This window comes from Callionymus lyra, chromosome 15 (assembly GCF_982586985.1).
Source record: "Callionymus lyra chromosome 15, fCalLyr1.hap1.1, whole genome shotgun sequence".
Classification (NCBI taxonomy): domain Eukaryota; kingdom Metazoa; phylum Chordata; class Actinopteri; order Syngnathiformes; family Callionymidae; genus Callionymus; species Callionymus lyra.
Window position 1 is genome coordinate 7,976,427 of NC_141832.1, and position 26,603 is coordinate 8,003,029.

Here is a 26,603-nt window from a genome sequence, read left to right on the forward strand (position 1 = left end):
GTTCTTTTATATCAAATGTTTATCTAGACTTTATTTCGCAATTTTATTAAAAATAACTACAGTTTTTAAGTCGACAACGCGGCTTCTGCGACAATTTCTCCGACGTTCTTTGAACGCATCATGACGAATTGCTACTTCCTCGATCCGTGACGTCACGTGAATCACGCCGACACAGCTACGCGAATCGGCGACACGTCAAACACCTGCGGTAAGAAAAAAAGACGTTTTAAAGATGTTTAAATTAGTAAAAAAACCTTTCCAGCCTTTTGTCGACACCTCGAGAAACTACCGGACGCGTGGAATTATAAACGGAAACGCATTTCCGGTTTTAAATGTCAGTGAGGCTATTTAGCTAGTTAGCTTGATGCTAAAAACATTAAAACGGAAGCGTCATTTCTCTTTATATTGTCATTTTCTCACTTTATATCGTGAGATAAAACCGTTTTAACATGTATCTCAGCAGCCTACACTGGTTTTCTTCAGCGTGTTTCTGCTTAAACTGTGTAAAAAAGCTCATTGAATCCATCACTGCGCCAGACTCCTGTTAGAAAACATCAAAGTTAAGCAATATTGTTAGTTTTTAGAAATAAACGTTGAGATAATGATCAGATATTTAATTTTGTACATTAAACGATAAATGAGGAAGAAATCGGGCAAACAAAAACATTTGTTTTTAGTATTTCAAAGCTAATTGAATTCGGATTTTCCTGTAATTCAATGTTATGAACGTACATTTGTGCAACTTATGACACAAGTTATGTTATTTACTAAGTTACAAACATCTCAGTCGAATAAAATTGAACAATTAATTCAATTTTCTACATTATTATCTGGGATTATTAACACATGAGTGATTTCCTGATGATCCTGTAAAGCAAGTTTATAGTTTCTTCTCATTGAAATAAATCATTTGACATCTGTTGAAATGTGACACATCTCTGACACACACACACACACACACACACTGTGTCTGCTCAGAAGGAGGATGAACTTGAACGGCGTCCGGCGGTCGTCGCCGCTGCTGCTGCTGCTCTGCGTCTGCGCCGGCGTCTGGTCGGTGCCCATCGATCGCAACGACGTCGCAGAAGAAGTGCCGGAGGAGGTCATGGTGAGACTCCGTGTGACAAACATGTTTTCGAAGAAGCGGACGCGATTAAAAATAGACAAGTGGCATCCGAGCCGTGTCACGGTGCATGCTGGGAGATCGGCCAGGAGAATGTGGCTCCAGCTCCGAGACCCGGCTTTAGTTTTATGTCTTTATTTGAGTCGCAACTACCTAGAGGTGAAGAAGAATCTGTTGATGCAATACACGGTCAACAATATGATATATCCTGATACTTTAGTAACAAGTATATATGTGTAGTATTGTCCAGTACTTGACTCTGGTGTTGTGATAGTGTAGTAACAAGTATATATGTGTAGTATTGTCCAGTACTTGACTCTGGTGTTGTGATACTGTAGTAACAAGGATATATGTGTAGTATTGTCCAGTACTTGACTCTGGTGTTGTGATACTGTAGTAACAAGGATATATGTGTAGTATTGTCCAGTACTTGACTCTGGTGTTGTGATACTGTAGTAACAAGTATATATGTGTAGTATTGTCCAGTACTTGACTATGGTGTTGTGATACTGTAGTAACAAGTATATATGTGTAGTATTGTCCAGTACTTGACTATGGTGTTGTGATACTGTAGTAACAAGTATATATGTGTAGTATTGTCCAGTACTTGACTCTGGTGTTGTGATACTGTAGTAACAAGGATATATGTGTAGTATTGTCCAGTACTTGACTCTGGTGTTGTGATACTGTAGTAACAAGTATATATGTGTAGTATTGTCCAGTACTTGACTCTGGTGTTGTGATACTGAAGTAACAAGGATATATGTGTAGTATTGTCCAGTACTTGACTCTGGTGTTGTGATACTGAAGTAACAAGGATATATGTGTAGTATTGTCCAGTACTTGACTCTGGTGTTGTAATAGTGTAGTAACAAATATATGTGTAGTATTGTCCAGTACTTGACTCTGGTGTTGTAGTATTTACAGACCACATGATTCTTGACGAAGTCGTAACTTAAATAATTTGTTTTCAAACCAAAATATGTCCAAACATCAGCTTTTAAAAGCTGCTGGACTCACTGTATCCTCTCGTCCTCAGTCATCACTGTATCTCATTGTGTTTCTCCTCTAAAGTATCTTTTGAAAGACGTGAGGCTCCGTCACTTGAAGAGCCTCCACGAGTCCCTGTGATCTGACGCGTGTGTTTCTGTCCAGGACCAGGACACGGGCCTGTATTACGACCGGTACCTGCGAGAGGTGATCGAGGTCCTGGAGACGGACCCGCACTTCAGAGAGAAGCTCCAGACCGCCAACGCAGACGACATCAAGGTGACTTGAACTGCTCAGACTTGACTCACCTGACGCGTGCTTTAGACTCACCTGTGTGTGTGTGTGTTCATGTGTGTGTGTGTGTTCATGTGTGTGTGTTCATGTGTGTGTCAGAACGGTCGCCTCAGCAAGGAGCTGGACCTGGTCAGTCACAACGTTCGCACACGTCTGGACGAGCTGAAGCGTCAGGAAGTGTCTCGGCTCCGGATGCTGCTGAAGGCCAAACTGGACAGTACCAACACTCAGAGTGAGTCCAGACCACAGTGTGTGTTTGTGTGTCGTCTCACAGTCTTCTGACCTGAGATCAGTTCAACCAAGTTTTCTCAAGAAACTTCTCAGTGAGCAGGTGTTTGCAGCTTCAGCGCCGAAACATCCCGACGATCCGATGTGACGCCTGAACGCAGCACACGCGTGTGTTTAGTTCTGACTCGTGCGTGCGTGCGTGCGTGTGCGTGTGCGTGTGCGTGTGCGTGTGCGTGTGCGTGTGCGTGTGCGTGTGTGTGTGTGTGTGTGTGTGTGTGTGTGTGTGTGTGTGTGTGTGTGTGTGTGTGTGTGTGTGTGTGTGTGTGTGTGTGTGTGTGTGTGTGTGTGTGTGTGTGTGTGTGTGTGTCAGGTCTGCAGATGGACCACGCGTCTCTGCTCAAGCAGTTCGAACATCTGGATAATCACAACCAGAACACGTTTGAGGCCAAAGACCTGGAGCTGCTCATCAGCACGGTACGGATCAACGTTAGCCGCCAATGACCTTTGACCTTCTTTGAAATGTTTTCAACTTATTGTTACTGATTCCTGTTGATTTTAAAAATGAGTATTTTTTATTTAATCAAATTTAAGTATTTTTAATTTAGGAACAATGAAGCAGATATTACATTAATAAATTAAATAATGAATTAAATAAATAATTACAAAATTAAAATAAGAGAATAAAATGTTTTTTAAAGAGGATTTAAAAACTGCCAAAAAGTTTCAATTTTAGTTGCAAAAAAATCATTTTAAATTCTGTATTATTAAAAAAAAGTCAACTGAGTTTAAAAACTATATTATTAATTTAATAAAGTTTTGTATTTTTATTCATAATTTAAGGTAATAAAAAAACAAAATGTAAATTAATCTACTTTCTTTCCTTTTTTTCATTAATTAAAAGCAAAAATATAACAAATAAATTATAATTAACTATTGATGTAATTATTTTAAATATTTGTTTATCATTCTTTTTTCTTTAAATATTACTTTACAATTTTTTTTTAAATTATTTATAGTCAAATAAAATGTATAAATAAGGTTTTCCGCCATTTTAATTTTTCAATAAATGATATATTTGATGAATATTTTCAAACCTAATAAAACTGTTGATATATTCATTTGTGTCGTCCTCGTGCATCAGGCGACCAAAGACCTGGAAAACTACGACGCCGAGCGCCACGAGGAGTTCAAGCGCTACGAGATGCTGAAGGAGCACGAGAGGAGGGAGTACCTGAAGGGCCTGGACCAGGAGAAGCGCGAGCAGGAGGAGCGGCGGCTGCAGGAGCTGAAGGAGAAACACCAGAAACATCCCAAGGTCAACGCCCCGGTGAGAGAGAAGGACGGAGGTGGACCACGACCAGAACCTCTGACCCGTGTCGGTTCTCCTCAGGGGAGCGTGGCTCAGCTGCGGGAGGTCTGGGAGGAGACGGACGGTCTGGACCCCAAAGAGTTTAATCCCAAGACCTTCTTCAAACTCCACGGTGAGTCCGGAGTCGTCGTCCGGTCCAGAGACTGGCGTGTCGACTCACGTGTCGACTCGCGTGTCGACTCACGTGTCGACTCACGTGTCGACTCACGTGTCGACTCACGTGTCGACTCACGTGTCGTCCTGCAGATACCAACGGAGACGCCGTCCTGGACGAGCAGGAGCTGGAGGCGCTTTTCACCAAAGAGGTGAAGAAGAAATGACATCATCAAATGTAACATTTAGAACTAAGTTTGTATCGACAAAAACACCCCTTAACAGTAATAAATATATATATATATATATTTAGAAGTTTCTTAAAAACTATTTTATTATTATTATTTTATATTATTTTCACATATTTGTTTTTAAAAACTGTATTTGTCTATAAAAAAACTTTTTTATTTTTTATTTTGTCTTCATCCTTTTATTTTTTTTTCAAGTATTAATAATGTTATTTTTTATAATTAATTTTTTTTTTTTATTTCTAAGTTTTTAAAAAAAAAAAGTTTTTTTTTTTAACTTGTGCGAGAAGTTTCAAATAATAAGATGTACATTCAATTTTAATTTGACAAATTATTGATTATTTTGTCTTTATTTAACTTTCTTTTATTTATTTATTATGTTATTTCCATTTAATTTTCATTATTTTATTTATTTCTTCCGTCTTTAAAAAATGCATTTTTTTCCATTTGTTTAACTTCATTATTATTATTATTATTATTATTATTATTTTTTACTTTATTTCAACTTGCACAATATGCCATCAGTAATTGGGTATAAATTAGAATTTTATTTTGTTTTTCTTCTAAGGTTTTTATTTTTTAACATATACAATAAGTTATTAGTAATTAGATATAAATTCAATTTTTATTATACAAAATATTGATTATTTTGTCTTTATTTTTTATGATTTAAATTATATTTATAAGGTATGGTACTGGATGTTTTAATTGACATGCATTATATATTATTATATATATGTTTTTTTTTATATATTATTATAATTATATATTATTGTATTTATAAGTCATGGTACTTGATGTTTTAATTGACATGCATTATATATTATTATATATATGTTTTTTTTATATATATTATTATAATTATATATTATTGTATTTATAAGTCATGGTACTTGATGTTTTAATTGACATGCATTATATATTATTATATATGTATTATTATATATATTATTATATTTATAAGTCATGGTACTTGATGTTTTAATTGACATGCATTATATATTATTATATATGTATTATTATATATATTATTATATTTATAAGTCATGGTACTTGATGTTTTAATTGACATGCATTATATATTATTATATATGTATTATTATATATATTATTATATTTATAAGTCATGGTACTTGATGTTTTAATTGACATGCATTATATATTATTATATATGTATTATTATATATGTATTATTATATATATTATTATATTTATAAGTCATGGTACTTGATGTTTTAATTGACATGCATTATATATTATTATATATGTATTATTATATATATTATTATATTTATAAGTCATGGTACTTGATGTTTTAATTGACATGCATTATATATTATTATATATATGATATATTATTATATTCATAAGTCATGGTACTGGATGTTTTAATTGACATGCATTATATATTATTATATATATATATGTATTATTATTATATTTATAAGTCATGGTACTTGATGTTTTAATTGACATGCATTATATATTATATATATATGATATATTATTATATTTATAAGTCATGGTACTTGATGTTTTAATTGACATGCATTATATATTATATATATATGATATATTATTATATTTATAAGTCATGGTACTTGATGTTCCTGCAGCTGGAGAAGGTCTACGACCCGAAGAACGAGGAGGACGACATGACGGAGATGGAGGAGGAGCGGCTGAGGATGAGGGAGTACGTGATGAAGACGGTGAGTTCGTGACCCGTGACTCGTGACTCTAGACTCGTGACTCGTGACCCGTGACCCGTGACCCGTGACCCGTGACCCGTGACCCGTGACTCGTGACTCGTGACCCGTGACCCGTGACTCGTGACCCGTGACCCGTGACTCGTGACCCGTGACTCGTGACCCGTGACCCGTGACTCGTGACCCGTGACCCGTGACCCGTGACCCGTGACCCGTGACTCGTGACCCGTGACCCGTGACTCGTGACTCGTGACCCGTGACCCGTGACCCGTGACTCGTGACTCGTGACTCGTGACTCGTGACTCGTGACCCGTGACTCGTGACTCGTGACCCGTGACCCGTGACTCGTGACTCGTGACTCTAGACTTGTGACTCGTGACTCGTGACCCGTGACTCGTGACCCGTGACTCGTGACCCGTGACCCGTGACCCGTGACCCGTGACTCGTGACCCGTGACCCGTGACTCGTGACTCGTGACCCGTGACTCGTGTCAGGACTGAGTCAAAGTCTCGCCGCAGGTCGACGCCAACAAAGACCGACTCGTCACCATGGAGGAGTTCCTCAAGTCCACGGAGAAGAAGGAGTTCAACAACGCCAAGGAGTGGCAGGTACTGACCCCGGGCGTCACTTTAGTGTTAAACCTGGTCAGCACTGGGAGCGACTCCGTCCGTTTCTCATTCACTCGAGTCACACGACATGAGTTGGATTCACTTTCATTTGAGTCACAGATGTGTTTGCGATTAATTCTTTTAGTTGATTTTTTTTTATTTGACTTTGAGTCACTCATATGTCCGAGTTTGAGTCACTTTTAATTACCTCATGAGTCACATGAATCAACATGAGTCGGATTCATTTTTCTTTTGCATCACAGTAACTCAAGCAGATAGTAGTAGGTTTTTCACTCAAATGTGTTCAGCGACTCGATGAGGTCGAGTCACTTTGAATGACCGAACTTGAGTCACAGGACCCGACATGAGTCGGATTCACTTTCACTTGAGTCACAGCAGCTCGACCAGGTGTGCGATTCACTGATTCACTGATTCGCTGATTCACTAAATAGGTTTTCACGTAGAAGTCACTTACAGGTGTTTGATTCTGCGACTCCCTGAGTTTGAGTCAGACCTTGAGTCACAGGACTCACTGGTATGATTGCGATTCAACATTCCCTCAAGTTAACGTCACTTCCTGTCACATGATAATCGGCCTCGTCGTACGACTCTTAAGCACTTCCTGCTCAGCACGAGTCTCATGTCCTCAGACTCTGGACATGAAGCCGGTCTACTCGGAGGAGGAGCTGCAGAGGTTCGAGGCGGAGCTCCGGGACAAGGAGGAGGAGCTGAGGAGGAGAGCCGACGCCCTGCGGCAGGAGCAGGAGCTGCTGACGGAGCGAGGGAAGGCCCTGGAGGCGCAGAAGAAGGAGTACCAGCAGGTGAGGCCCGATCACCGGCGGAGCCTCGGGGTCCCGATCACTCGGTGAACATTATGACCGCCCGCAGGCCGTGATGGAGATGTCCAAGAGGCAGCAGGAGCCTCTGGTCGCCGCCCTGCCCCCCGCTGGCGCTCACGCGGAACTGCAGCCGGAGACGAAGAAACTGGACGAACCAGGTGACGAACAAACGCTCGAGCGACGGCGACTCGGAGGAAGTTTCTCATTTTTGTTCGTGTTTCAGAAACGAAAGCGGCTCAAGAACCAGAAGCTGAAGTACACAACGGACTTCCTGCCGAGCCGCCGCAGAATCTGCCCGTACACACCTAGACACACACACACATACACAACTACACAACTACACAACATGAAACGGAGACACACCAACAATAGAAACGCACAATGGAAGAAGTAAAAACAACACAATATTTAAGGTCATTACAAACGTAATCAGCTGAAACACACAAACAGGAAGTCATGAACGAACAAACACACACAGATTAACACACAACTACACAACATGAAACAGAAACACTCCAGCAATACAAACACACAATAGAAAAAGTAAAAACAACACAATATTTAAGGTCAATACAAACTTAATCAGCTGAAACACACAAACTGGAAGTCATGAACGAACAAACACACACACATTAACACACAACTACACAACATGAAACAGAGACACTCCGACAATAGAAACACACAATAGAAAAAGTAAAAACAACACAATATTTAAGGTCAATACAAACTTAATCAACTGAAACACACAAACAGGAAGTCATGAACGAACAAACACACATACACACACACACACACACACTAACACAACTGGATGTATTTAAACACACAAAGCTCTGGTTTGCACTGACACGGGGGTCCAGGAGGTTACGAGGCTCGGTCATGTGATGTTGTGTAGCTGAAACTTTTGTTGTGCTTTTTTTTTTTTAAATATGTTGTGGTCGCACAAAGTGAATAAATGCTTTTATTTAAACGCCTTTGGTCTCCACTGTCGCACTCTCTTCTTCGCCTCCTTCACTTCCTCACTTCTGTCTCTGGTGATTTTCATGTTTGAACGAAGACGAGAGATTTAACTGTTTTTATGTTTTATTTCACTTTTAAAAATACATTTCATGAGTTTTTTCTAAGATTAAAAGTCTTTATGTAAAAAAATGTATTATTAACAATAAGAGCTGCTTTATTTATCCGGTTACATTTCATTTATTATACATTTTATATTCATTGTTTCCTTTATACAGTTTTGTATATTTCTGCACTTTTAATTTGAATTAATTTGCAATTATTGCATTTTTGGATGATTTACATTTTCTACACTTATTATTTATTTATGGTTTTAATGTGTTATTTATTGTGTAATTTAAAGTATTACATTTTTGCTTATTCTTCGTGTAATTTTTCCTACAAAAAGTGTTTTTTTAATCGTATTTGTGTCTTTTTTTTTTTTCGAAGCCTCCATCGTCTTCCGTCCTTCTGTCTCTTCACATTCTTGTTCCCTCAGAGATTCTTTTCCTTTTTGTCCGTCCGTCAAACGATTCCCCGAACGCCACCGAAGACATTCCTGCCCAAATTCCTCCGACCCACTGACCCTTGCGTGACCTCGCATGGCCCCGCCTCTCCTGGTGTCGCCGCATCTGCCTCCTGTCAATCACGGTTGTCATGACGGCGGGATGAGAGGAGGTGAGGCTTTGATTTGATTCGTGTTGGAAAGAAATCAAGGATTACAAACGTGATTGAATTAGATGTAAAATGATGATTTTTATAGAATTAATAATAGTTTTACTAACTTCTTGAATTAAAGCTTGATTTAAAAAAATATATATATTATTTTCAAATGACAAAGTCAATTTTTTGAAGGGGTCGATTCGTTGCTTTTATTAATAATTTAAAAAACAAGTTTCTTCGATCAAAACAAATATTTTCAATCAAAAAAAGTTGCTTCATCAAAAAGCTTTTAATAATACGATGTAAAAAAAACTATAATCACTTTGAAAATAAACTAGTTTAAATGATTAAAACATATAATCAGGTTAAATAACTAACACACAAACGTGTGTCATCAAATATCAACAAAGATCACGTAGCAAAAAAATCAGTCGGAAAATGTTAAATATTATGAATAAATATAATTGTTAAATTCAATTTTAAATGAGTAAAATGTTGTTGATATTTAAATGTTTTTATTTGACTCATCACTTCAAAACTTCTCTCACTAAATTATTTAAAATAGACTTTTATTCATTGTATACATAAAAAGTAAAGAAAAATAATTTAAATCAGATTTCTTTTTTTTTTTTAAATATCCCCAATAAAATGTTGCTAAATACGTTTAAAATAAGATCAATAAAAACAATATTTTATATTATTTATGTTAATAATATAACAAATGTAATATTAGCATTAATATTTGCGGGGAAATATAAATCGGGATTAAATGAATTCCTTTTTTTTTTTTAAGTTTTTCGCTCTGACATTTTCTGCTTCCGGTCATGCTTTTACTCCGAAGGTCTCACGCGGATGCGGCTGGTGTGCAGCGCGTGCTTGGTGACGCAGCGGAGGGAGGGGATGGAGCTCGCCTGGTTCTGAAGCTCTTTCTCGGGGATCGAACCGCACCTGCTCCGATGGACTGAACCAGGATGACGCGCCTTCACCGCCTCGGTCGAACCTGGACCCGGTGAGTCTCGCGCTGACATCCAGCTGTTGTCATGGGGGGGTGCGGGGTGGAGGAGGGAGGGGGAGGAGGGGGGGTTCTGTTCCAACATCCTCTCCCGTCAATCATCCCTGAAAACATCTGTGTTCGAACCTCGTGAACTGGGCCTGCGATGCTGGACCGGCGGAACCTCAGTCCAGACCGTGTGAGGCCTGCGCGTGACGGCACCTCTGGTTCTGGACTCCTCCCGGTTCTGGTGCTCGGTTCGAATCCTTATGACTGATTCATCCTCTTTTTCCATGAGGATGGAGTCGACGTGTGTGTGTGTCCGTGTGTGTGTGTGTGTGTGCGTCCGTGTGTGTGTCCGTATATGTGTGTATGTATCCATATGTGTGTGAGTCCGTCCGTGCGTGTGTTCGTCAATGTGTGTGTCCGTGTCTGTGTGTGTGCGCGCGTCCAGGTGTGTGTTTGTCTGTTTCCATGACTCTTGGTGTGTGTCCATTTGTGTGTGTGACAGTTTATGTGTGTCATTTTGTGTGTGTGTGACAGTTTGTGTGTGTCATTTTGTGTGTGTGTGACAGTGTGTGTGTGTCATTTTGTGTGTGTGTCCATGTGTGTATGTGTGTGTCCATGTGTGTGTGTGACAGTGTGTGTGTGTGTCCTTTTGTGTGTGTGTCCATGTGTGTATGTGTGTGTCCATGTGTGTATGTGTGTGTCCATGTGTGTGTGTCCATCTTTGTGTGTGTCCATGTGTGTGTGTGTCCATTTCTGTATGTGTGTGAGTGTCAGTGTGTGTGTGTGTGTCCGTGTGTGTGTGTGTGTCTGTGTGTGTGTGTCCATGTGTGTGTGTGTCCATGTGTGTGTGTCAGTGTGTGTGTGTGTCCATGTATGTATGTGTGTGTCCATGTGTGTGCGTGTGTGTCCATTTGTATGTGTGTGTTTGTGTGTGTCCATGGGGGTGTGTGTGTGTCAGTGTGTGTTTGTGTGTGTCCATGTGTGTGTCTGTGTGTGTGTGTGTGTGTGTGTATGTGTGTCCATGTGTGTGTGTCCATGTGTGTCAGTGTGTGCCTGTGTGTGTGTGTGTGTGTGTGTGTGTGTGTGTGTGTGTGTGTGTGTGTGTGTGTGTGTGTGTGTGTGTGTGTGTGTGTGTCCATCATGATCATTACAACACTACATCAGGTGACGATCGACTCAAGTGTTGTGATGACAGTAAAGACTAAGAACAGACTCAGGATGATTGACAGCTAAGTTCAAGTTGTTGTCGTCACTTCAGGCTGGAATTCAACTCACAACCTCCAAGCATCCATGTTAGTGACACAACGTTAGCTCAATGCTAACTACACCTGACCTGGCTTGAGTCGTAAAATATCGTGACCTGACGTCAAAACATCGTATGTGTAACAAAGATGGCCGCCACGTTGAAAATCTCCCTAAACATGGGACGAATCAACGGCTACTAAGATGGTCGCAACAGTTCCCACAATCCTTTGCTAGTCTGTCTCTGGTCACGTATGAATTGTTTGGATCAATATTGACTTGAATCTTTTGATACGATACAGAGTCAACGATACAATATATATATTGATACTGTGGTAACAAATATATATGTGTAGTATTGTCGAGTACTTGACTCTGGTGTTATGACAGTGTAGTAACAAGTATATATGTGTAGTATTGTCCAGTACTTGACTCTGGTGTTGTGATAGTGTAGTAACAAGTATATATGTGTAGTATTGTCCAGTACTTGACTCTGGTGTTGTGATAGTGTAGTAACAAATATATATGTGTAGTATTGTCGAGTACTTGACTCTGGTGTTGTGATACTGTGGTAACAAGTATATATGTGTAGTATTGTCCAGTACTTGACTCTGGTGTTGTAGTATTTACAGACCACATGACTAGTCCTCACTCGTAAGTGCTTTCATTATTTTTCAAACCAAAATATGTCCAAACATCAGCTTTAAAAGCTGCTGGAGTCACTGTATCCTCTCATCCTCAGTCATCACTGTATCCTCTCGTCCTCAATTGTAACTGCTTTCATTTGTTTTCAAACCAAAATATGAACAATCAGCAGCTTTAAAAGCTGCTGGAGTCACTGTATCCTCTCATCCTCAGTCGTAACTGATTTCATTTGTTTTCAAACCAAAATATGTCCAAACATCAGCTTTAAAAGCTGCTGGAGTCACTGTATCCTCTCATCCTCAGTCGTAACTGATTTCATTTGTTTTCAAACCAAAATATGTCCAAACATCAGCTTTAAAAGCTGCTGGAGTCACTGTATCCTCTCGTCCTCAGTTGTAACTGCTTTCATTTGTTTTCAAACCAAAATATGTCCAAACATCAGCTTTAAAAGCTGCTGGAGTCACTGTATCCTCTCGTCCTCAGTCGTAACTGCTTTCATTTGTTTTCAAACCAAAATATGTCCAAACATCAGCTTTAAAAGCTGCTGGAGTCACTGTATCCTCTCGTCCTCAGTTGTAACTGCTTTCATTTGTTTTCAAACCAAAATATGAACAAAAATCAGCTTTAAAAGCTGGTGGAGTCACTGTATCCTCTCGTCCTCAGTCATCACTGTATCCTCTCGTCCTCAGTCATCACTGTATCCTCTCGTCCTCAGTCATCACTGTATCCTCTCATCCTCAGTCATCACTGTATCCTCTCGTCCTCAGTCATCACTGTATCCTCTCGTCCTCAGTCATCACTGTATCCTCTCGTTCTCAGTCATCACTGTATCCTCTCGTCCTCAGTCATCACTGTATCCTCTCGTCCTCAGTCATCACTGTATCCTCTCGTCCTCAGTCATCACTGTATCCTCTCATCCTCAGTCATCACTGTATCCTCTCATCCTCAGTCATCACTGTATCCTCTCGTCCTCAGTCATCTGAGCCTCGGCCGCGTCTCACAATCCCATGATCCTTTTTGTTCGTTACGGGTGTCGCATGACAAACGTTTTGGTGCTAATGCTAAAGCTAACGCTCTCTCTCAGGTGACGTCCTGGTCTCAGTGAATCCTGGACCAAGGGTCAGAGGTCAACCTACCTGCACTCCTCCCTCTGACCCCCGCCCCGCCCCCACTCCCTCACCCCCGACCCCTGCCCCTCTCATCTGACCCTCCACCATGATGTGCGAGGTGATGCCCACCATCTCCGAGGACGGCCGCGGCGGCGGCAGCGGTCCCGGGTCGTCGTCCCCCGCCGGGCCGGGCGGCGTCGGGGCGGCCGGAGGCGTGATGGGCGTGCTGGGGGGGTACGCGACCCGGGACCCCCGAGGAGGAGGCGGAGACGAGGGCGGCAGCAGCGGGAACCTGGAGTCCCTGATGGTCAACATGCTGACGGAGCGCGAGCGTCTGCTGGACAGTCTGCGGGAGACGCAGGACAGTCTGGGGACGGCTCACCTGAGGCTGCGAGAGCTCGGCCACGAGAAGGAGTCGCTGTCCAGGCAGCTGTCCATCGCTCTGCCCCAGGTACTCCCCCCGCGCTAGCATGAAGCTACACGTAGCATCTGATGGAAGTGTTTGATATCACTTTCGTGTCTGAAACAAATGTGACATTTTTTAAATTATTATGGAAAAACTGAATCAAAATGTTCAAACTTTATTTTTAATTATTTTATTTTAACAGAATTTGGATTAAAAAAACTTGTTCAATTGCATATTTTTTAAAATGTTGAAAAATCTAATAAAAGCATTTGAAATTGGATAATTATTATTGTTAATTTAAAAAAAAAAATCGGATAGAAAATGTTCAAGTATTATATATTTTTAATTTAATTTTTGTTTAAAGTGTTCCATCTTTATTTTTAATTATTTTTATTTTAATATAATTGGAATAAAAAACCTTGTTTATTTGCTTGTTTTTTCTTTTTGTCATTGAAAAATCTGATAAAAAAAACATTTTGAAATTGTATAATTATTATTGTTAATAAAAATTTAAAAAAAGATACAAAAGGTCAATTTTTTGCTTTAAAATCATGTTATTCAACAAAAGTGTCTTTATTCTATATCTTTATTGTTCATTATTTTTATTTTATATATGATTCGGATTTAAAAAAAATCTTTTTTGTGTTTGTTTATTTTGTTAAATTGAAAAATCTGAAAAAAAAAAAACTAAATTCCATCACTTTTATTTTGAATTGTTTTAATACCATATGGACTAAAAAAAGTGTTTAATTGTGTAATTTATGTTCATTTTTTATTGAAATCCTTATTTAAAAATGTGTTTAATTGCATCGTCTTTATTTTATGTTTTTTATCTGATTAAATGTAATAGTTTAATTATTATCGTCAATTTTGTTTAGAAAAATCTGATACGAAATGTTCAATTGCATTTATAATATGATTTATTTTGATCTGATTTGAATCTTAATAAAAGCTCGATTGCGTAACTTTTACATGGTAAAAAACTATTAAAAAAGACGTTTAATATCATAATTAAATTATTTTTATTTAATCTGAGTTAACAAAAATTGTGATCAACATCATCTATTCTTTTATTTCTATTTTCTCTATATTTATGGAAATATTAAAAACTAAAAATTCAATATTCAGATGATTTTCTTAATAAATTTGTGAACCAAAAATATTCTTTTAACACATAATTTTGTCGCAGGAGTTCGCGGTTCTGACCAAAGAGCTGAACTCGTGTCGGGAGCATCTGCTGGAGCGCGAGGAGGAGATCGCCGAGCTCAAGGCCGAGCGCAACAACACTCGGGTGAGTCTCGAACCCAAGACCTCCTGCCGGTCCTGACCCTCCTGACCCTCCTGACCCTCCTGATCCTCCTGACCCTCCTGTGCCGAGCAGCTGCTGCTGGAGCACCTGGAGTGCCTGGTGTCTCGACACGAGCGCAGCCTCAGGATGACGGTGGTGAAGCGACAGGGGGTCTCCAGCGAGGTGGAGGTCCTCAAGGCCCTCAAGTCCCTGTTCGAGCACCACAAGGCTCTGGACGAGAAGGTCCGCGAGAGGCTGCGGGTGGCGCTGGAGCGCGTGACCTCGCTGGAGGAGGAGCTGCAGACCTCGTCCCAGGAGGTGAGCCGGTTCCTGCGGGTCTGTGGTCTGTGCTCACGGTCCTGGTCTTTCTGCGGCAGGTGGTGTCTCTGAGGGACCAGATCAAGAGGAGGCAGCAGGGCCTGGACCCTGGCAAAGAGGTGAAGTTCTCCCGCAGGCCGCCAGAGGGCGACACAGAAGTGACGGTTTAACTGTCTTCAGTTTAAACGTGATTTATTAGAAGAAAAACATTATGACCAGCTACTGACTTAGGAGTTGGTCCGAGTTGAGTGTCAGTTATTTTGTGATTGCATGTGGGTTTCCTTGTGTTTGTGTTTTCTGTGTATGTTTTTTTGAGTACGTATGAGTGTGTTGCCAATTTTGTTTACGTGCATGTTGATTTTTTTATAGGTTTGTATATCTGGGTTTTATTGTGTATGTGTTTTCTCTTCTCTTTTTCTATGTTGTTTTTGGTGTTTGGTGCTTTCTTGTGTGTGTATTGTTTTGTTGTACATGTGCGTATGTTTTGGGTTTTTGTGTAAATAAGTTGTGGTTTTTATGTGTATTTTATTGTGTGCATGCATGTGAGTATTTTTTGTGTATGCAAAGTGTGTGGCTTTTGTCGTATTGTGTACATATATGGGTTATGTCTTTTGTGTGTGTGTTTTTTGTGTGTTTTTTGTTATTGTGTCTGTATGTGCTTGTGTTTTATATTTCTTTTATTGTGTGTGTACTTTACTATTTTGTGTGTGTTTTTTCTTCAGGTTTCTTGTGTGTTCGTTTGTGTGTGGTTTGTTTGTTGGTGTGTGTTTGTGCATGTGTGCATTTGTCTTTTTGTGTTTGTTTGTATCTGCATTAATGCGCGGTGATCCATGGACAAGTTTGTGTTTGTTTGTTTTGTTTTTTGTGGGTTTTTGCCTGTGTGTATGATCGACACCGTTTGTGTGTATGAGTGTGTGTGTGTGTGTCGTGTGTGTGTGCAGGAGTGTGTAGATATAAAGACGCACAGGAAGCGAGGCTCTGAGTCTCTGACAGATGCTCGTCTGAACGAAATGTTAAATATTTAAACAGGAAGTTGTCGGGGAATGAAATAAATGCCGAGTCATGGATCATGACTGGACGTTTCCTCTCTCCATTACTCAGCGACTTCCCAACGGTCCCGCCTCCATCCTGGACGAGGGTGAGATGGACCGACAGAGGGAGGGCGAGATCGAGCGTCAGCGCTCAGAACTCGGGCAGTTGAAGGAGCGACTGGCGCTCATGTGCAGACAGGTAGAGTCCATGAGTCTCTTGGTGTTGGTTTTTAGTTGTAAATATACCTTTGTTTGACTTATGAAGGCGTTTTGATTTCACTTTATTTTTGATCTTTATTTTTCTTGTTGAAGCATTTTATTTTTTGAATGAAGTTTTTAAAATTAAATTATTATTTTTGGTTGAAATTAAAGTTTAATTAAAATATTTAGTTTTGATTTAATTTTTTCGATTGAAAAAAATGTGTTTAAATTAAATTAATTTATCTTAGATTAATTCGTTTTTTCAAGTTTGCTTTTTTATATGGAGAAGATTATTTGATTAACTTTTTATATTGATAATGATTTTTTGATTGAAGCAACGTTTTTATTAATAACATCTTTTTTTTAGTCTTGGTTGAAGCAATTTCTTTTTTATTTACAATTTTTATTCAAGTTTTCTTGGTCGAAGCAACATTGTTTTTATTAAAAAATCTACATTTTTTATCTTGTTTTTTTTCAAGTTTTAAGTTTTCTTTAGAAAGAAAATATTTTTGAATAAACCTACGGTTTTTATTAAAAAATAATTCTGATTAAAGCAGTTTTTTGATGGAAAATGTTTTGTTTATTTGTGTTAATTTAATTGAAGCAACTTTTTTTTATTGATTTAAAATTTTTGACGCAGCTTTTTTATTTTTATTGAAAATATTTTTCTATTGAAGTAACTTTTTTTATTTTATATATTAAAGAAACAAAACTACCTTCATAGAATATCTCCCAGAATCCTTTTCTACAGCGTCGCTTCAATATTAAAAAAGAATTCACTTTCTTTAAAAGTTCTGCGATACTCGCGTCCCGCCTCCAGGGGGCGCCCTCCTCTCACGTTAGTCAGGTGTGTGCGCGGGTCTGAGCTCAGGTGTGCGCAGGTGGGGGAGATCGAGGAGCAGCTGACGTCAGCGCGCAGGGAACTCGCTCGGTCAGAGGAAGCGAACCAGAAGCTCCAGAGAGACGTGAAGGAGGTAAAGATGCTGCCGCTGTCGCCATGGAGACCAGTGGTCCTGATGCAAGTGTTTCTCCTCAGGCGCTGTGTCAGCGAGAAGACATGGAGGAGAGAATCACTACTCTGGAGCGAAGGTGCCGCTCTTGACTCTCAACTCTCAACTCTCATCTCTCAACTCTCTCGACTCTCTCGACTCTTGACTCTTGACTCTTGACTCTCAACTCTCAACTCTCGACTCTCTCGACTCTCTCGACTCTTGACTCTTGACTCTTGACTCTTGACTCTTGACTCTCAACTCTCAACTCTCTCAACTCTCTCAACTCTCTCAACTCTCTCAACTCTCTCGACTCTTGACTCTCAACTCTCAACTCTCTCAACTCTCAACTCTCTCAACTCTCTCAACTCTCTCAACTCTCTCGACTCTTGACTCTCAACTCTCAACTCTCTCAACTCTCAACTCTCAACTCTCATCTCTCTCGACTCTCAACTCTCGACTCTCAACTCTCTCAACTCTCAACTCTCGACTCTCAACTCTCTCAACTCTCGACTCTCATCTCTCTCGACTCTCAACTCTCGACTCTCAACTCTCTCAACTCTCAACTCTCATCTCTCTCGACTCTCAACTCTCGACTCTCAACTCTCTCAACTCTCAACTCTCGACTCTCAACTCTCTCAACTCTCGACTCTCATCTCTCTCGACTCTCAACTCTCGACTCTCTCGACTCTCAACTCTCGACTCTCAACTCTCTCAACTCTCAACTCTCGACTCTCAACTCTCTCAACTCTCAACTCTCGACTCTCATCTCTCTCAACTCTCGACTCTCATCTCTCTCGACTCTCAACTCTCGACTCTCTCGACTCTCATCTCTCTCAACTCTCAACTCTCGACTCTCAACTCTCGACTCTCTCGACTCTCAACTCTCAACTCTCGACTCTCATCTCTCTCAACTCTCAACTCTCTCAACTTTCAACTCTCTCAACTCTCTCAACTCTCATCTCTCTCGACTCTCAACTCTCAACTCTCGACTCTCGACTCTCATCTCTCTCGACTCTCAACTCTCAACTCTCGACTCTCGACTCTCATCTCTCTCGACTCTCAACTCTCATCTCTCTCGACTCTCAACTCTCGACTCTCATCTCTCTCGACTCTCAACTCTCATCTCTCGACTCTCGACTCTCGACTCTCGACTCTCGACTCTCATCTCTCTCGACTCTCGACTCTCATCTCTCTCGACTCTCAACTCTCGACTCTCGACTCTCATCTCTCTCAACTCTCGACTCTCATCTCTCGACTCTCAACTCTCGACTCTCGACTCTCGACTCTCATCTCTCTCAACTCTCAACTCTCTCAACTCTCAACTCTCGACTCTCATCTCTCTCAACTCTCAACTCTCAACTCTCGACTCTCATCTCTCTCGACTCTCAACTCTCGACTCTCATCTCTCTCGACTCTCAACTCTCGACTCTCATCTCTCTCGACTCTCAACTCTCGACTCTCAACTCTCGACTCTCGACTCTCATCTCTCTCGACTCTCAACTCTCATCTCTCTTGACTCTCGACTCTCAACTCTCAACTCTCGACTCTCGACTCTCAACTCTCAACTCTCTCAACTCTCGACTCTCAACTCTCTCAACTCTCATCTCTCTCGACTCTCCACTCTCGACTCTCGACTCTCATCTCTCTCGACTCTCAACTCTCGACTCTCGACTCTCGACTCTCTCGACTCTCTCGACTCTCATCTCTCTCAACTCTCGACTCTCATCTCTCTCAACTCTCAACTCTCTCAACTCTCAACTCTCTCAACTCTCTCAACTCTCATCTCTCTCGACTCTCAACTCTCAACTCTCAACTCTCGACTCTCGACTCTCATCTCTCTCGACTCTCAACTCTCAACTCTCGACTCTCGACTCTCATCTCTCTCGACTCTCAACTCTCATCTCTCTCGACTCTCAACTCTCGACTCTCATCTCTCGACTCTCATCTCTCGACTCTCGACTCTCGACTCTCGACTCTCATCTCTCTCGACTCTCGACTCTCATCTCTCTCGACTCTCAACTCTCGACTCTCGACTCTCATCTCTCTCGACTCTCAACTCTCAACTCTCGACTCTCATCTCTCTCAACTCTCAACTCTCTCAACTCTCAACTCTCAACTCTCGACTCTCATCTCTCTCAACTCTCAACTCTCAACTCTCAACTCTCGACTCTCATCTCTCTCAACTCTCAACTCTCAACTCTCAACTCTCATCTCTCTCAACTCTCAACTCTCGACTCTCATCTCTCTCGACTCTCAACTCTCGACTCTCATCTCTCTCGACTCTCAACTCTCGACTCTCAACTCTCTCGACTCTCAACTCTCGACTCTCAACTCTCATCTCTCTCGACTCTCAACTCTCATCTCTCTTGACTCTCGACTCTCAACTCTCGACTCTCAACTCTCATCTCTCTCGACTCTCAACTCTCATCTCTCTTGACTCTCGACTCTCAACTCTCAACTCTCGACTCTCGACTCTCAACTCTCAACTCTCTCAACTCTCGACTCTCAACTCTCTCAACTCTCATCTCTCTCGACTCTCGACTCTCATCTCTCTCGACTCTCAACTCTCGACTCTCGACTCTCAACTCTCAACTCTCAACTCTCAACTCTCAACTCTCTCCACTCTCAACTCTCATCTCTCTCGACTCTCGACTCTCAACTCTCAACTCTCTCAACTATTTCAACTCTCTCGGGTCTCTTGACTCTCAACTCTCTCGACTATTTCAACTCTCTCGGGTCTCTTGACTCTCAACTCTCAACTCTCTCGACTATTTCAAGTCTCTCGGCTCTCTCGGCTCTCTCCACTCTCTCGGGTCTCTTGACTCTCAACTCTCAGCTCTCTCTACTCTCTCGACTCTCTCGACTCTCTCGACTCTCTCTACTCTCAACTCTCAGCTCTCTGGACTCTCTCGACTCTCTGGACTCTCTGGACACTCTGGACTCTCAACTCTCTCTACTCTCAACTCTCAACTCTCTCGACTCTCTCGACTCTCGACTCTCAGCTCTCTGGACTCTCTGGACTCTCTGGACTCTCTGGACCCTCTGGACTCTCGACTCTCAACTCTCAGCTCTCTCGACTATTTCAACTCTCTCGGCTCTCTCGACTCTCAACTCTCAACTCTCAACTCTCTCGACTCTCTCGACTCTCGACTCTCAACTCTCTCTACTCTCAACTCTCAACTCTCTCGACTCTCTCGACTCTCGACTCTCAACTCTCAGCTCTCTCGACTATTTCAACTCTCTCGGCTCTCTCGACTCTCTCGACTCTCGACTCTCAACTCTCAGCTCTCTCGACTATTTCAACTCTCTCAACTCTCTCGACTCTCTCGACTCTCTCGACTCTCAACTCTCAACTCTCAGCTCTCTCGACTCTCTCGACTCTCAACTCTCAGCTCTCTCGACTATTTCAACTCTATCGGCTCTCAACTCTCAACTCTCTCGACTCTCTCGACTCTCAACTCTCAACTCTCTGCTCTCTCGACTATTTCAACTCTATCGGCTCTCAACTCTCAACTCTCTCGACTCTCTCGACTCTCTCGACTCTCTCGACTCTCTCGACTCTCAACTCTCAACTCTCAACTCTCAGCTCTCTCGACTATTTCAACTCTCTCGGCTCTCTCGACTCTCAACTCTCTCGACTCTCGACTCTCAACTCTCAGCTCTCTCGACTCTCTCGACTCTCAACTCTCAGCTCTCTCGACTATTTCAACTCTATCGGCTCTCAACTCTCAGCTCTCTCGACTCTTTAAACTCTCTCAACTCTATCGACTCTCAACTCTCAGCTCTCTCGACTCTATCGACTCTCAACTCTCAGCTCTCTCGACTCTTTCAACTCTCTCAAATCTCTCGACTCTCAACTCTCAGCTCTCTCGGCTCTCAACTCTCAGTTCTCTCAACACTCTCGACTCTCAACTCTCAGCTCTCTCGGCTCTCAACTCTCAGTTCTCTCAACACTCTCGACTCTCAACTCTCAGCTCTCTCAACTCTCTCGACTCTCAGCTCTCTCGACTCTCTCGGCTCTCAACTCTCAACTCTCAGCTCTCTCGACTCTCAACTCTCTCAACTCTCTCGACTCTCAGCTCTCTCGACTCTCTCGGCTCTCAACTCTCAACTCTCAGCTCTCTCGGCTCTCAACTCTCAGCTCTCTCAACTCTCTCGACTCTCAGCTCTCTCAGCTCTCTCGGCTCTCAACTCTCAGCTCTCTCAACTCTCAGCTCTCTCAACTCTCTCGACTCTCAACTCTCAGCTCTCGGCTCTAAACTCTCGGCTCTCAACTCTCGACTCTCAACTCTCGACTCTCAACTCTCTCAACTCTCAACTCTCGACTCTCGACTCTCAACTCTCAGCTCTCGGCTCTAAACTCTCAACTCTCTCAACTCTCAACTCTCGACTCTCGACTCTGGACTCTCAACTCTCAGCTCTCGGCTCTAAACTCTCGGCTCTCAACTCTCGACTCTCAACTCTCGACTCTCAACTCTCTCAACTCTCAACTCTCGACTCTCGACTCTCGACTCTCGACTCTCGACTCTCGACTCTCGTCTCTCAACTCTCGGCTCTCTCGGCTCTAAACTCTCGACTCTCAACTCTCTCAACTCTCAACTCTCAACTCTGGACTCTGGACTCTGGACTCTGGACTCTGGACTCTCGACTCTGGACTCTCGACTCTGGACTCTCAAGTCTCAGCTCTCTCAACTCTCTGGACTCTCAACTCTCAGCTCTCGGCTCTCTCGGCTCTAATCTCTGGACTCTCGACTCTCGACTCTCGACTCTGGACTCTCAACTCTCAACTCTCAACTCTCAACTCTCAACTCTCAGCTCTCGGCTCTCTCGGCTCTAAACTCTCGACTCTCGACTCTCTGCGTGTGTTTGACTCTCTGGTCCTGCAGGTACTTGAGCGCCCAGAGGGAGGCGACGTCTCTGCACGACATCAAAGACAAGCTGGAGAACGACCTGGCGAGCAAGGACTCGCTGTACCGGCAGGTGTGTTCTATTTTTGTGTATTTCTGTGTTTTTGTTTGTGTGTTTTCAATTAACGTGTGTCTTATTGTGTATGTGCATACATTTTGTATTTTTTTGTGTATGTCTTATATATATATATATATATATATAATGTGTATTTTGTATTTTGTCCTTTGTGCTCGTGTATTTTTGTGTGTATGTATTTTTTTTGTTCCTTTTGCGTGTGCGTGCTTGTATGTGCATGTCTTGAAGAAATATTGTGAGTATGTTGGTGTGTTCTTAAGTTTGTTATGTATGTGTAACAAACTTGTTTGTTCCTTTGTGTGTTTGGTTCATTCTGTGCTTGTGTTTGTCACGTGTGCAACTTTTTTAGTTTGTTTGTGCATTTGCATTTTTGTGTTTGTTTTTGTGTGTATTCGCATGAATGCGTGGTATTTGTGTGTGTGTGTGTGTTTATAAATGCTTTTGTGTGTCTGTATGTCTGATGTTGTTCATGCCTGTGTGTAGTAGTGTGTGCATGTGTGTCTTGTGTACTCGTGTAGAAGTGAGGACATGATTAAAAAAAGTGTCGACACTCGTGTCGTGACTCACAAAACATCCAAGAAACACGACAAAGTGTGCGAGGCGTCGCTGACGTGAGTTGTGCGTTTGTGGCAGAGCGAGGAGAAGAACCGACAACTGCAGGAGCGTCTGGACGACGCCAAGCAGAAGCTCCAGCAGACGCTGCAGCGAGCCGAGACGCTGCCGGAGGTGGAGGCTCAGCTCGCGCAGAGAGTGGCGGCGCTCAACAAGGTGTGTGTGCGTCTGACGTGTGCGACGTCGACTCTCCGGATGCTTGGCATGGTTGTGTAATTGTAACACAATTTCTACTGCAATTATGTCGTCGCTACTGAATTAGACAAACACGCCCGACGAGTCGGTCCAAGACAAACACGCAGACGCGCTCGTCAAAGTTATTTTCTCGTTAAAATACTTTTGAAATGGTTTTTATAAACACAAATACATCAGCGGTACAAATACACACATAAGTACACACATTTAAACAATTATAAATACAAATTATAACCAAACACAATAAAATAATAACGATAACAATACTTAAAATAATAATACAAAATAAAAAATTCTCTATATTGTTAAGAACAATAAAATATTAGTTTTTTAAATACACACGACAAAAAACAAGAGACAATAAAAAAAATGATGTCATTAAGAAGTCATAGAACCTTCTCTTCCTACAGTCCGGGTGTAGCTTTACTCGCTGTTCCTTGTTAAATATCTCCCTCAGATCAGATCGTTTTGCAGCGACAGGAAGTGGAGCAACGATCGGTCGCTCGACTTCTACTCGTCATGTCTTGACGTCAAGACGTCGCACTCGACGCGCACAAGACATCGGATTAAAAAACACACAAAATAAAGTTCATAAACAAACGATGACAAATCATGACAATGAAGATTCAATCACCACAAGATTCATTTTTTTAAAACACTCTTCATGAACACACTTGGAAGCTCATCACACAAAAGAGCCGCTTGTGTTTACATCCAACAAGAAAGTGTGCGACACCAGTGTTTGTGTGTGTTTGTGTGTGTGTGTGTGTGTGTGTGTGTGTGTGTGTGTGTGTGTGAGTTTGCGACAATAGAGCCGCTCCTTCACCTCAGACTGAACCCACAACAACCTGCTTCGGCTGTTTTGATCCGGAGTTCCTCCCTGGACCAGGACCAGGTCAGGGAGCCTCCGTGGACGATGATGTTTGATGATGACGTAGTGATCTGTGTGAGAGACGAGGGAGGAAATCAGTGTCATCAGAATATTCATTGAATTTAACATTTTAAACTTTATTTTTTTTACTTTAGATGTTGTGTTTTTTTATATGTTGAATTTTTATTTTTTAATGAATTAAAAAAACAATATTTTCAAATTTATTTTTTTAATCGTATAGTTTGATTTTCTTCTCCCAAAAATACATTAATTTAATTCTATATCTTTTAATTTGTTGCCTTCTAAATTCAATATAAAAATATTGGCTCGATTATACCAACATTTTATATTGAATTTAAAATTTGACAAATGAAAAAATATTGAACTTAGAACAATAACTTTTGAATTTATATAATAAGATTATCAAACTATATTTGTAAAAATGTTTTTATTTGTGTTTGCACAAATTGTCAGAAAGTATTTTAATATACACATTTTTTTATTCAACAACTTTTAACGTAAGCATTTTTGTAGTCAATTTTTTAATAAAAACAAATTCAAATTTATAAATGATTAAATTAAATTATTAAAAAGAACTTTTAATATACACATTTGTTTAGTCAATTCTTCAATAAAAACAAATAGAATTTTTTATTAATAATTTAAATTATTATATATTTTTGATTGGAATTATTTTCTCTTTTTGAAGCAACATTTTGTTTTTTTTTGCAAATTATTAAGGAAACGTTTTCTTATTAAAAAATGTTTCTGAACTAAGCAGTTTTATTTTGAAATTATAGGTTGAAGCATTTTTTTATTAAATTATTTAGTTTTGATTTAAGTACGTTTTTGGATTAAAAACGTTTTGGTTTTGTTTTGATTGAAGCAAAATTAGTTTTTCATTTAAAAAAAATCTAATTTTGATTTAAGTTTGTATTTTTAAGTTTGCTTTTTTATAGAAGGAAAATGATTTGATCAAACCAACTTTTTAATTGGAAACTTCTTTCTGATTAAACCAACATTTTTTTTTTTGTCAAAATTTTGGATGAAATATTTATTTTCGATTGAAAAAAAATAAATCTTTATATTCAAATAATTAGTTTTGATTTTCTTACGATTTTGGATTGAAAATGTTTTTTTTTAATTCAAGTTTTTTTTATGGAAGCAAAAAAAAATCTCCTTTTCTATGAAGTTGTTTTTTGTGATCGAAGCTTCTTGTGATTTCGATTGAACCCGTTTTGATTGAGATAAAAGTCACTGAAGCAACAAACATCAACGTGTTCAGACGTCGTGATAATAATTGAATAATTGAATAATTACGGCTCGTTAATATCAGCCTCTGGTGATGACATCACTTCCTTCTGGCAGGACTGCTGGCTTGTGCGGGTCCGCGGGTGTGTGTGTGTGTTTGTGTAGCTGCGTGCGTGTGTGTGTGTATGTGCGTGTGCGTGTGTGTGTGTGTGATAGTGTGTGTGTGTGTGTTCACGCTCGGCTGCCTCTGAATACGAGCCGTCACGGCGAGCGCCAACTGTCTCCGCCGTGAAGACGCTGAGATCCATCTTGACTTTTTCACCTTCAGTCGCCGAGTAACGTGTTCGACGTGTTTTTATTGATTCAAACCATTGTGTCGTCTGTGGAGGCGAAGGAAGAGCTGAGCCAAGAGACAAAGAGATTTGAAGTCTTGACAAAGTCGTGACTGCTTTCATTTGTTTTGAAACCAAAATATGTCTAAACATCAGCTTTAAAATCTGCTGGAGTCACTGTATCCTCTCGTCCTCAGTCGTGACTGCTTTCAATTGTTTTGAAACCAAAATATGTCCAAACATCAGCTTTAAAATCTGCTGGAGTCGCTGTATCCTCTCGTCCTCAGTCGTGACTGCTTTCAATTGTTTTTAAACCAAAATATGTCCAAACATCAGCTTTAAAAGCTGCCCGACTCACTGTATCCTCTCGTCCTCAGGCATCATTCTTCCTTTAGCTGCGGAGAATGTAACGACTGCTGCCGCCTAGTGGCTGGAAGTTTATTTGCAACACAAAAATGCAACACGTCGTGAATAATTTTTTCTTATAAATAAAATAAATTATTTTGTTTTACACACATAAACAAAAACGTATACGTTGAAATATAAACCATAAAAACTATGATAAAAATTAAATATACATGAAATAATATGTAATAATACACTGCTGTGGATTATTGATACGGTTTGCGGAAAAATATTGCGATATTTAAGTGTTTTGATATCGTCAAATATTTGTTAATTTTATTTAAATGGCGATACTTTTCTATTGAATTTTAATACACTTTCGTAAAAAACATGAATCGCGACATTTAAGTCTATTAATATCGTAAAATATATATTTTTAAATTTAAATATCTATACTGTGCTGTTGAATATTGATACGCTTTCGTAAATTAAATATTTAAGTGTATTAAAATTTTAAAAAATTAAGATTTTGATGCGCCATCATAAAAACTGATATACCTGTATATACATATATATATATATATATATATATATATATATATATATATATATATATATATGT

At 40.4% G+C, this 26,603-nt stretch overlaps 2 protein-coding genes across 4 annotated transcripts in view; both read left to right on the top strand.

Moving 5' to 3' along the window:
- Nucleotides 1–139: 139 nt before the first annotated feature.
- Nucleotides 140–8,475, top strand: nucb1 (nucleobindin 1). 2 transcript variants are annotated; one of them, XM_087809209.1, is made up of 13 exons: nt 140–208; nt 982–1,108; nt 2,279–2,392; nt 2,507–2,639; nt 3,006–3,109; nt 3,777–3,962; nt 4,026–4,116; nt 4,251–4,309; nt 5,962–6,054; nt 6,570–6,659; nt 7,310–7,480; nt 7,548–7,656; nt 7,722–8,475. In XM_087809209.1, exons 2-13 carry the CDS (start codon nt 986–988, stop codon nt 7,805–7,807), a joined length of 1,359 nt encoding a protein of 452 aa, XP_087665335.1. In that variant the 5' UTR covers nt 140–208; nt 982–985; the 3' UTR covers nt 7,808–8,475. The 2 variants fall into 2 exon arrangements, with proteins under 2 accessions (XP_087665335.1, XP_087665334.1); XM_087809208.1 differs by having other exon boundaries at nt 157–208; nt 979–1,108.
- A 1,595-nt stretch (nt 8,476–10,070) lies between these two features.
- ppfia3 (PTPRF interacting protein alpha 3) overlaps nt 10,071–26,603 on the top strand; it is a 41,833-nt gene continuing 25,300 nt past the window's right edge. For both annotated transcript variants that reach the window (XM_087808800.1, XM_087808801.1), the window contains exons 1-10: nt 10,071–10,169; nt 13,132–13,607; nt 14,752–14,853; nt 14,944–15,168; nt 15,228–15,287; nt 16,270–16,398; nt 17,282–17,374; nt 17,437–17,489; nt 22,279–22,372; nt 23,009–23,143. In XM_087808800.1, coding sequence (XP_087664926.1) covers nt 13,263–13,607; nt 14,752–14,853; nt 14,944–15,168; nt 15,228–15,287; nt 16,270–16,398; nt 17,282–17,374; nt 17,437–17,489; nt 22,279–22,372; nt 23,009–23,143 — 1,236 coding nt within the window. In that variant the 5' untranslated portion in view covers nt 10,071–10,169; nt 13,132–13,262. The remainder of the gene's footprint in view (nt 10,170–13,131; nt 13,608–14,751; nt 14,854–14,943; nt 15,169–15,227; nt 15,288–16,269; nt 16,399–17,281; nt 17,375–17,436; nt 17,490–22,278; nt 22,373–23,008; nt 23,144–26,603) is intronic.

Bases quoted from the DNA above. Each gene is read 5' to 3' on its own strand.
- nucb1 (XM_087809209.1), top strand. From the start codon at position 986: ATGAACTTGAACGGCGTCCGGCGGTCGTCGCCGCTGCTGCTGCTGCTC. The intron at 3,963-4,025 runs GTGAGAGAGAAG...GGTTCTCCTCAG, and splicing joins ATCCCAAGGTCAACGCCCCG to GGGAGCGTGGCTCAGCTGCG. The intron at 6,055-6,569 runs GTGAGTTCGTGA...GTCTCGCCGCAG, and splicing joins GGGAGTACGTGATGAAGACG to GTCGACGCCAACAAAGACCG.